The following is an 11,409-nucleotide window of genomic DNA, read 5'->3' as shown; positions in this document are numbered from 1 at the left end:
GAGTTCCGTTACGTCTATTTTTTTAACTTTTGAGTTTCCACGCCCTATGTATGGTTTCCTTGCTAACCTGGTCACTCTGCCAGCGAGCGGGGCTACTCTCTCTACCTGAGGCCAACCGTTATTGGAACGCAGGAGTCTCTCGGAGTTGCTGCTCCCGGTTCCGCTCTTCTTTTTGTAATTGCCAGCCCTGTTGGTCCATACTACCCCACCGGCTTCAAGGCAGTTTCCCTTGAAGCCACTGATTATGCTGTTCGTGCATGGCCAGGTGGTGTCGGTGACAAGAAACTGGGTGCAAACTATGCCCCTTGCATTGTCCCACAGATGGAAGCTGGAACTCGTGGCTTCCAGCAGAATCTCTGGCTCTTCGGTGAGGAAGAGTATGTCACCGAAGTCGGTACTATGAATTTGTTCATCGCCATGAAGAACAAGGAAACTGGCAAAAGCGAGCTTTTGACCCCTCCATTGGATGGAACTATCCTCGAAGGTGTGACCAGAGACTCTGTCCTGGCTTTGGCAAGGGAGAGACTTGTCCCAAGAGGGTGGGGTGTGTCTGAGCGCAAAGTCACCATGAAGGAGATTTCTCAGGCAGCAAAGGATGGCAGACTCATCGAGGTCTTCGGTGCTGGTACCGCTGCCATTGTCAGCCCTGTCCGTGATATCAGCTGGAAAGGACAAAAGATCGAGTGTGGCTTGAAGCCGAATGAGGAGGCTGGCCAGGTCGCTCTTGAGATGAAGAACTGGATTGAGGAAATCCAGTATGGTGAGGTTGAGCACGAATGGAGGTAACTATTATATCCCTGAAACCCTTCCCCTTAGAGCCTTGACGATGAAACTAACTCATACGATTGTAGTGTCAAAGTGTAAAAAGCCTCCTCTAGGCTACGGCCACCAGTGCCTGTCACCTTTGAGCGGGGAATAAGATCCGCGGCTTAGCGTGCTTTCTTCTTTTCTCGTTCTTTCTTATGAGCTATGGCGTATTGCTAATAGATTTCCCGTCATATAGACAGATGGGATAGATATTTGAGTAGTTAGGCGATTTGATTTCTTGTTGCTTTACGGGAGGGATATTTCAGACTCAGTTACAGCCAGTCGGTACAGATAGACAGTCGATAAAAATAGTCTAACGAATAACACAGCAGTACGCTTACAATCATTTGGTCCCTGTCAGTCAAGTTTGCAATTGCAATATATTATCCGTGGCCGTTCCCAATGGAGTCTCCGAAGCTCACACGCCTTAACGAGACGAAGCTCTAAGCAACAGGCCGTTCGGGGTCAGTTTTGTTGTCTCGCGCGTGGGGGGTTCAGGTTCAATTCTTGACGACCCTCCAAAAAAACTCTACGGAGCCCTCGGTGTGCTATCCAAGGATACTGGACAAGTATACGAACAAGTCTGCCACGTTGGCGCTTTTGCCTGCAACCTGAGTGGCCTGTCGCTGGCCATCCCTGAAGATGAGATCTGGAGCAGGCCGGAAGCCGACGCCCATGAATGGCTGACTAGTTAACTTAACTAGCGCGCCAAGGTTTCCGGGGATGTGTTGTTATTTTTAGCATCCTGACTCTGCTCCAACCAACAGTTAGTTAGTTAGTCATGACGATAAAGAAGTTAACCAACCAGGCGGCTCCAGGTCTATTTTTAGATAAATTAAAAGATATGCATAAAAATGCTATTGTCACGACCAATTCTGCTGAAAACACTCACCATTCATGCGCGGTGAATCATGCTCACCCAATCTAAGCGTAAGTCTGCGACTCAGCAGCCAGAGTTTTGACGGTTAGTTAATCCGGCTATGCTGTGCACTTTGAATACGATGTTCCTGGCTGTGTGCACATCAGACGCCTGTCACACACTATGGAAGGGAGCCGATGAAACGCGGAAGGAATATCTGGTTGTCGATAAGTCACGACGTTCTCAGGACAGGCATACGTGTTGCGTCTGATGGGTCAACTGGTTCCGCACCCCTGTTTTCTATAATGCCTGATGGAGCGGGATTCAATGGAAAGAGCTCGCTAGCGGGTACCTCAGATGCAAGGGAGGGGGATCTCACCGCATCTCCATCTGAGTGAAGTTTCAAGTTTCCATAACGAGGTAAAACCCATCAAAGTCAAAATATTGGTACCTCAACCATGTATGGAGTACAAGGGCGGAACTGGAGGAGCCAGGTTTCGTATTCTCAAACTCATAATTCACTCTTTGCTATCATGTATGGTCGAACTGAAGTGACGATTGCTGCAAGGGAATCCTTACGCTTCAACCTCGATACAACCGCGCTATCATATCGGACCTAGGCTAGGTCAACCGGACATAATCCCCGTCTGCAGTTTTCATTTCTTCAAATCACCCCATACAGTACACCAAGCCTTTGGCTTTCAGTGGGAGCTTTCATGGCTTGAAAGGTCGAGGCGACTATATATACGAGAAAGTCATGCAAACCAACTCCAGGGTACTTGGAACATCCCTGATAGTTCCTAGTCAGCACGAACCACCTGGATTGAATCACATGAGACTAAAATAGTGCATTTACAAGCTCACCTTGGGGGGAGGATGCCGGTGTTGCTGTTGGAGTCAAGCAAGGAGCAGGAGGTACTGGCGTCTGCTTCGGGGAAGTGCTGGCTTTACTGGGTCAATGCCACCCATGAAGCAGCTCGAGCACCCTTTTTTTTCCGGGCTGGCAGTTCAGCTGTGTGCGCCGTAAGGTAGTTTTAGTTACCTCCAAGTGACGATGGTCCTGATGACGTTGGAGGGTGGTATTGAATGAGTGATTACGTGCCAATCTTTCAAACATTGCGCCTTTGTGGCGTTTCAATCACCAAACATCCTGTAGCCTGAACCCTTCGTCTGCATCGTTCCATCTTGGCTACAGCTTTAATTAGCTTGAATCTGGACCGCAATGCTTACTTAGCCTTGGTGTTCGCAAAAAAGCCAGTTCTCCCCGCCGGATACTGTTCCTAGTTGGTGGTACACATCGGCCCGCGCTCAACTTTTAGCTTTCGGGTATCAATACAACGACATGATCTAGTGAGCTGCTTGGCTGCTGAGCTCCTTGATCCGAAGGTTGATCCTCGTGATCGCTGCGTATGGGCCGGAGACAGAGTTTCAATGCGAACTAACTTCTATACTGGGGATATGTAACTATGTACAAGCTGGGCAAAGATGGAGACAAAAAAAAAAAGAATAATTGATGAAAAGAACATATCTCCATGGTGGCCAGCAGCTCTCTGCCTGGTAGACACCGATGAACCAATCCGTTAAAAAAAAAAAAAAAAAAAAAAAAGGGAACTTTAACTTTAACAACAAGGCTGATCATGACGGCATTAAAAAGTGATACCAGTGCTTCTCAAAAGACTTAGTATCGTTGCGACGTTGAGCTGCTCCCCGGAGCGGTAGAAATTGGGTACAGGTCTGAGTAGTCGTAATGGTACATCGGGTCCGACATCTTCATGTATGGAGACATGGTTGCCGCGATCGTTGCGGTGGAAGTGACTGCCAAATCGGACGAGGTAAGGTAATCCACGTCAATGCCGCAGTATCTTTCTGGTCTGGGGGATACAAAGTATGGGGAAGATATTGAAGACTCTGGGCCATCGAACCCCAGCCGCTGGCCCTGGCCACCATAGATATCCGGTATTACCCCTGGTAGAGGAGCACAGGAGTATGACGCAGATATAGATCCATCTGAATATGTGCTATAGGGAGAATACGTGACCATGGGAGCCGAGGATATAGAGCTGACGCTTTCATACGACTGAGAATAGAGAGGTGGTGGTGATTCCTGCGTCAGTTGAAAGTTGGTAGGGGGCGAGCTTGACGACAGTCTCGGCCGTAGAACAGGCTTCAGTGACCGGGCTGTGTGTTGTTCGATGCTCTCAGATTCAGCTGCGTAGGGTTCATCCCTGACCGAACTGCTCTCGTCAGGCGAGTGTTCAGGAGAAGAGGTTGTCTGCCTGAGCTGGTCCTCCTGCCTCTTCTTTAGCTTCTTGCCTGTGGTTAGGCCCGTTAGCAAATCAACCCAGTTATTCGAATCAAATGTGTTGACGTTGACGGAAGAGAGAGGTCTCACGGTAATTCCGTTGAGCGATTCTGTTCTGGATCCGACGTCTCTCCGCAAGATCGGATATCTTTGTCCAATCCTCATTCGGGTGAGCATGGGGGCTAAATGCACTCCTGACGGAGAACTTTGATACATATGATTCCTGGCAGTGAGGGGGTTGGTTGTTTTGGTAGTCGGCCATGGTGGTATCCCAACGCTGAACAGCTGTTCTTTGAGTAGCTAGTTGGTTATCTGGGCCTGTAACCGGCTGGCTGACAGGATGGGCTACTGGACGATGATGCTTGGGGCGATGTGAACGAGTAATGTATGGAGGAATAGCAATTGTGAATATTTGTCTTCATAGGATGATGAGACAGAGGATGGGCCAAGGAATATATATACCTACACACGTACATATGGGCCGACTCCAGATGATCAATGGCGATCCTATATATAGATCTAGAGGCATCAAGCAGATGTATACGGAGCACCCTGGTCGAGCAAATAAAAAAAATAAAAAATAAAAAAAACAGAAAGGTTAGCCGGAAGGCTGAACATCCTGCTCAACGGGAAGACCGCCCCGAGTCAATCATGACCAAGAAGGCGAACCAAGAGAGAAGCCTTGTCCTATCCATGGCCAGCCGGAATGGGTATAGAGGCTGATATCTCCCTCAGAAGATCCGCGGACATGCGCTGGAACTGTTGCAGGGTCCAAAAGATCTGGCTGGCCGTCCAGTTAGTTATTCAGCCATCGACCAGTTAACTGACTACAGTTAACCAGGCGGCTAGTCATTTGGTTAAGTAGTAGGACGCCCGGGGCAGTTAACTAGTGTATCAACCAACTGGCTGGTCTACAGAATGTGCCCCCCCCCCCACCCCCCCCCCCCCAAGCTGTGCTAGTTAACCAGTTAGTTAGTTTCCATGTAGATGCATGAAACCAACCAGCTAATTACCACTTACTCGTGGCCTCATATCAGGACGAACAGCTGTATTGCGGTGCTGAGCCACCTTGACGGTAGGTTTAATATCAATAAATACGGGGTAGCAAAAGCTGGCAGCCTTTTCCTCAGGCGTGCCTAAATCACCAAAAACCAGCCTCATCTCCCCAACCACCAACCATCCAAGCAGGATGCCTTGCTGTAAGCCGCAATTCCTCGTTTTCCCAACCGCCCTGACCGGCATCCAGCATTAATCGGAGATGCATGCATGTACAGCATTACGGCGGAGGCTTTTTCCACAGTCACGGCCTTTTCTCCTGATCGATCTTTTCTCGTTTTATTTTTATTATTTTTTATTTATTTATTTTCTGTTCTTTATTATTATTTTTTTCAGTCCACAGCACCCTTGCTCTTCGACCTCGCATTTGGTCGTTTCACGAGCTGTGGAACATACAGGCAGACGTCGACTCTCTCTTGCAGAACTCTATCCCGAGTCGGAGAAATATTAATACTATTGACTGCACGGGATACACAGGGCGTCGAGTAGTGAGTTGGTCGATGTACTTGTTCTTGCTGGCGCGTTGCCTCCTAAGGGGCTGGGATAAGAAGCAGAAGGTAGATTGATACAGCTAGCCAACCAGCGGACACACGTCGTGACTCCGGTCTAGGCTATAAGCCGATTCGTAAGTAGCTCCAACATTGCTGCATATCCGAAGATTTAGCTCATTTCGTTCGTGGTGTGCACTATTTAAAGAAGCAAAGTCAGAGAGCCAGCTTGGACTGGCGTGTGGAGAAGACGGGCCGTCTCTAGGGACAGAGGCGATTGTCGATAGATTAAGTGGAAGGATAGGGAGAGTAGTTAGTGGAAGATAAAAGATGTAGGCGAGCTGACGGCCTCGTCTGCAATTACATGCTTGTACTATGTTTCCTTTTTTTCTTTTTCTTTTCCTTTTTTTTTTTTCCCTCCCGTCTCTTGATATATTCACCTGTCCTATATCGTGCATATTTGACATGGTCATGAAAGCAGCATTGAACACATATAACTCCTCTCTCAATGCGTGAACGCGTATCAAATAAAATTGGAAGTGATGAAAAATAAGCAACTGCCAGTCTCCACAAAGGGAGCGGGTTCAAACGGTGATGATTCGCCAAGAGTAGGCCAGGGGATATTTCTGCCTGGAAAAATAAAAATCAGCATGGAGTCCATGTTAAAATGGCATTATTATGCTGATGATAATAACAAGCAATAATAGGATGCTCTAAGGGAAAATAAACTTACTTCTATTTACTCGCCTTGTCTCCGTTCGTGTCCATCGGATCCGTGCCATTCGGTGCGACCACCCTCCGTCGACGGATTGGTGCCTTCTTACGTTGGTTGATGACGCTCAGAGTTGCGTCTCTATTTGCTTGGTCTTCTTCATCTTCGTCACAGCCCGGACCATTTCCTGCGCGCCCAGAATGGTATATTGTCGTTTCGTCCAGTTCGTTGATATCTTCTGGTTTCATCCTCAGCCACTTCATCCTTGGTCCAGATTTGGCACGCTCTGACACTTTAAAACCGTATATCCGGGGCTCGTATATTTTGCCGGCACCTAGACCTGGGGCGATGTTGGATACATTAAAACCATTGAGTTGGATCGGTTGGTTTGGAGGCTGTGAAATGGTGGACCCTGATGGGCTGTTGAGAGAAGTACGTCTTGCATTGGCTCCTCCAGCCAAAGCACTGGGACCAGACTCCGCCTTAGCTGCAACATCAAGCTCTGGAAAGGTCATGAAAAATAAACACCCGAAAGTTGTGCCAAAAAAGGCTCCGTCAACGGACTGGAATCTGCTGTTGGGAGGAGTATAGATATCCTGACAGCTGGGACAGTATAGCTTCACTGTGTCTCTGCCAGGAATATCTGAACGGCCAACTGGTAGAACCTTGCACCCGCCGCACAGGACTCGTGGACAGGATCCAAAATGCTGCAGCTGGTATTTTTCGAACATCTGCTGCATCCCCTGCCGAGACGTTATGTAGCGTTGATGAATCAGCCCGTATAGCAGTTCCCCGGAGCTTTCGATAACGCTCAAGTCGCTTGCAACACGATTGTGTCTCCTCTCAGACTTCTTGTAGTCTGGAGACCGTTCGTCTCCCAGGACGATATCCTCGTCCTCCTCATATTCGTCTTCGTCCTCTTCATCGTCCTCGTCCGAATCAGGCTCCACATCCAAAATAAGCTCTAAAGCCTCCTTATACCGTGGTACTAGAGCTCCCAATCCGGTCAGGTTGAAGTCGTCTTCGATGAATTCTTCGGAGACCTCTGCAAAATATTCATGGCCCATTAACGAGCAGTATGACGAGATCCATGTCTCGCCTGCCCCGTCCGATATTAAAGACATGGTAGTAAACGCGGTTTTAAAAAGATGGCCGTAGAGGTTAAGGGTCAAAGGATACTTGTTTGATAAACGTATTGAGTGGTTGTGAGAAAGGGTGGCCGGGTGTTGTGGATGTGAGGTAGTAGTAGTAGTTGTATTATTATTCAAGCTGAGAGCGGTTGTTCCTTGCACGCGAAGGTGGGATTTCAGGGTAATGGCTGCGTGAGAAGGGATGTAAAGGTCACAACGAAAGCTCTAGGGAGAAACGACCATCATCATGCAGAGCAATAGGGGAGTGACTTTGTGTTGATCTTCGCAAAAAACACCTTTCTTTGGGCACGCGGTCTGGGTGTCTTTTGGTCCCCCCCACCGTCAGGTCCGTTTTTCCGATTGCAAGTCGTAAGGAGAACGTGGTCGCCGGGCCCCTTACTCGCAAGCGAAGCTATATAGAACAATGTCCCGGCACCGGGAAGACGGACAGAGGCCGAACTCGTAAAGGATGGTGGGATAAATGGAGGCTTATTTGTGGTAACTATCGATAACAAGCGGTTGAGCTGGTTGCGACAGGGATCTATCTCGATGCTGTTTGTGGCCGATGCGACAGCGTGCGATAGGGAGAGACAGGCGGCCTGGAGGTCCACGGCACAGCAGATTTGCGGCAACAACGGTCGAACGTCCCGTCGCGAGAGAGGAAGCAGAGCGTCGGCTTCACGAATTCCTCGCTGATTGATCGATTTCTTGATGTTTTTCCATTCGACTTTTTGTTTTCGCTTTTCGAAGGTCTGGGTCGTCATGTGATGTGATGACTAAGCACTCGAAGCAGAAGCAGAAGAAGTAGACCATATCTTATTGATATTTGATATTTGATATTTGATATTTGATATTGATATTGATATTGATATACTGCAATACCGGTAGATATAGGAGGACATAGGTAGATATAGTAGAGAGTAACGGTGGAGGATGTGCATTAAGGCCTAGTAATATTGAGGGTAGGTTTCTTTTTTTTTTCCTTTTTTCCTTTTTTTTTTATTGCCGTCTTGCTATGTGGCAGTGAGATGTATACACCTAAACGTAATCAACACAAAAATGAGAAGGACCTTCCACCTGTCAGGTCATCAGAAGAGGTCCTGTATAATCCTCGAAAACTCCCCTTCGTTGCCCAGTACGGGTATCGTCTCTCCGGCGCTGGGCAAAGTATGCTCAGTGCCAGTAAAGCCTCCACCGTTCATCCCATCGGATGCCGAAGCCGTTGTGATATACCCATTATAATTTTCAATCGCTTCAAACAGATAAGTAAGCTCATTGCTCATTTGTACGCCGTTCATCGGGCTGCTCCCTAGTTCTCCGTTCGTGTGTTGGTGCGTTCCGTAGGGCGAGATCCCATCAACCGAATGCCCTGCAAGCCCGGCCATGGCTACAGCCGCTGTGGAATGGGGGTCTGCCGACTCTGTAGGTAGAGCATGGGGTAGCAGTCCGAGCCTTTCTCCAACTTCACGCAGGCCCTTGATCATTTTCCATAGCCGCTTAGATATGTAAGACTTGGTGCTGAATCCCTTGACAAGATTGAGAGCCATGTGGAATTCTTCCGTTAGCTGGCGGTTGAACTTGACGGGGGCGTGAGATATGGCAAGGAAGAGAACGACAAGAGCTCCAACAAGGAAATAGTTGAAGAGGATCTGCTGTGAACGGTAGATGTCGGTTGTCCGGTTAAGTTCACTCAAAACGCGAATGGTATCCTTTGCAATTTCCACCACTGTCTGAGCATACGCCATATTCTCAATGATGCTAGTGGCAGAGTGCAACACCGGTCGGTATATAAGTATTCTCATATGGTTTCCTCGGATATATAAAACGTAGCGTAGCCGCTGTATACTACGGTTGACGCCGTCCGAATTGCGGGAGTTATCAACCGAATAAAAGTTGAGAGGATCTGGGATGTGTTTCATCCACTCGACAATCTGATAGTCAAGGTAGCCCATCCTGTCCTTTTTGACGGTCAGGTCGGCCTTTGACCCAAAGCCAGAGTACCATACTTTGGAAGCTATACGGCAGTAATGAACCATGGCCCTTAAGTAAGGGACACCCTCGTCCTTTATCGGGTTATTTTACAGTTAGACACTTGGATTGACTTCCTCGTAGGGGCGAGAAAAAGGACAGCTTAACTCACTGGTTCGGGTAAGCATGGATCAATATCTTCATCTTGTATAACAAAGGGAAGGCCGGTTCCAAACGCCCATCTTTTGTCCAATGTGTATACAGACCAAAAGATTCGATAAACGGTAGTGATGTCCTCTGGGGAGTGGAACATCTTCAAGACTGCATCCCGTCGATGGAGTCCCATTTCAATGCACATCCTAGCAGCAAGTCCAACCATACGGTATGCCAGGAGCTCATCGTCCGTGTGAAAGTGATAGGTAGCCTGTGTTTGAGAGCTAATTAGAATAGGAGGGGGCGATATAGCGTATTTGAAAAAAGGGGGAAAAAGATAATACTAACGACAAGGGCAAGAAGCTTGATCATCTTCAGGTCTCCCTGCTCCCAAAGGTTGGTTTCTATCTTGTCTTTGATACTGATGTATAGCTGAGTGCCTAGCTCGCTCTGTCCGTTCCCTTCGAGGAGAAGCGTGATGGCCAGCACTATCTTCAGGATCGCAGTATCGTCATCATTCAGGCAATCAGCACTGGTCCTGGACCGTCCCGTGCAGACATTCCGGTCCGCAGCTTCTAGGAAGGCGAAAAGGAGGTTTGTCTGCGTGATCATCTTTTCCACATCGAACATGGGGTACATCTGCCCTATCTCATCCTCGTACACTCTACACAGCCGGATAGCCTCCTCCTGCTTGATCGCGAACAACGGGTCCTTGTTTGACGTTAGAGAGTTTGCATATAGCGTAGACGAATGGTATGGTGGTGTCTGTGTGGGCGTGGCGTCTTGTGCATTGTATATCTCCTGTGAGCCGTCGTCTATATGGGTGATGCCCATTGTCTGGAGACTGGATTTGGCCACGGCGAAGTTGAACGCGGTGCTGGTAGGACCATGGAAGCGGAGATGTTTCGTCCTTGGCTTTGGTATAGGGATATTCTGTGTCTCGAACGTGGGCTGGTGCCACGATATCGACCTCGACGCTTCCCGGCTTAGCTGGGAGGTGTTGTCCACCGCGGGCGACTCGGTCTGTCGATGGAGGCCATTGATGCTCTCAAACAGAGTGTTGACCTGTTCCTGAAGCCGCTCGATACGATCTTTCATGGACCGGAACTCCCTACAGTATCGAGGACGTAAGTATCAGCTTGAAGTTCAACGGCAATCTCAGGGGGACAATAAAAAATAAAAAAGAGCAACCTACTCGGAGTCCTTGAAATTGCTTTGACAGCAGTTCGGCGAATAGAGACCTGCAGCCCGTTAGCATCCCTCCCGTCCCTTCCGTAGACTGAAAACCGGCTCTGAGAGGGCGGATATAAAAAGTACACTCGAGAGATAGATGTCCGCAGCGCTGGCAGGGCACTTGGCCGTTGCACTTGATCTTGCGCCTCTTGCACTCGTTGCTTCACCACCAGGTTAATAACTAGCTACCTGACCAAGGCCAAATACACTACTGGACGGATCAAGACGTACCATGCTAGCGAGATGTATCTGTTCCTCTTCGCCCGCGTCTGCGTGCCCGTGGCAGGCTCTGCCTTGCGCTTCCCATCGTCCGTCGCCGTCGTCGTCGTCGTCGCCGTGGGCGTCTGGCCGTCGGTAGGAGATCTCGAGGACATCGTGCGAGCGTCTTCTCTTCCTTGTCCCTGGCTGCTTCTCGCGTCGACAGGCTAGTTAGTTAGGTAGGCCCAGCGCATCCCAGGGCTGGCCATGCAGCGAGTCCGGTCCGATGTGTCAGTCGTCCGTGTCAGTCGTCAGCCCGTCCGTCTCGCTGGCCCGACAGAGAGAGAGAGCAGCAGCAGCAGCAGCAATCTGGGGTAGCGTCTAGTGATGGCAGCTCGGCGCTCGCCTTAAGCAGCAAAGGGGAAAAGTGCGATGGGCTGGCAGAGTCCTCCCGGCGAGCGAGGGGCGTCCCTTAGTCGCTTGGCTGGAGCTGCCGGGGCTCG

The 11,409-nt window shown here is 49.2% G+C and overlaps 4 protein-coding genes across 4 annotated transcripts; 1 reads left to right on the top strand and 3 right to left on the bottom strand.

Moving 5' to 3' along the window:
* Positions 1-132: 132 nt before the first annotated feature.
* TRV_05449 (branched-chain amino acid aminotransferase, cytosolic) lies at positions 133-786 on the top strand (the record flags this gene model as incomplete). Its single annotated transcript, XM_003020436.1, has 1 exon — positions 133-786. A coding segment is annotated over one exon (654 nt), but the record flags the coding sequence as incomplete, so codon positions are not given.
* A 2,558-nt stretch (positions 787-3,344) lies between these two features.
* TRV_05448 (uncharacterized protein) lies at positions 3,345-4,145 on the bottom strand (the record flags this gene model as incomplete). The annotated part of the gene is made up of 1 exon (XM_003020435.1): positions 3,345-4,145. One exon carries the CDS (start codon positions 4,143-4,145, stop codon positions 3,345-3,347), a length of 801 nt encoding a protein of 266 aa, XP_003020481.1.
* Positions 4,146-6,247: 2,102 nt separating this feature from the next.
* TRV_05447 (uncharacterized protein) lies at positions 6,248-7,348 on the bottom strand (the record flags this gene model as incomplete). The annotated part of the gene is made up of 1 exon (XM_003020434.1): positions 6,248-7,348. One exon carries the CDS (start codon positions 7,346-7,348, stop codon positions 6,248-6,250), a length of 1,101 nt encoding a protein of 366 aa, XP_003020480.1.
* A 1,094-nt stretch (positions 7,349-8,442) lies between these two features.
* TRV_05446 (C6 transcription factor, putative) lies at positions 8,443-10,573 on the bottom strand (the record flags this gene model as incomplete). The annotated part of the gene is made up of 3 exons (XM_003020433.1): positions 8,443-9,417; positions 9,495-9,746; positions 9,824-10,573. 3 exons carry the CDS (start codon positions 10,571-10,573, stop codon positions 8,443-8,445), a joined length of 1,977 nt encoding a protein of 658 aa, XP_003020479.1.
* Positions 10,574-11,409: the final 836 nt, after the last annotated feature.

This window comes from Trichophyton verrucosum (genome assembly GCF_000151505.1).
Source record: "Trichophyton verrucosum HKI 0517 chromosome Unknown contig00416_1.f1.exp, whole genome shotgun sequence".
Lineage (NCBI taxonomy): Eukaryota > Fungi > Ascomycota > Eurotiomycetes > Onygenales > Arthrodermataceae > Trichophyton > Trichophyton verrucosum.
The sequence above is the reverse complement of the archived record's forward strand: the minus strand, read 5'-3'. Positions and strand labels throughout refer to the sequence as shown.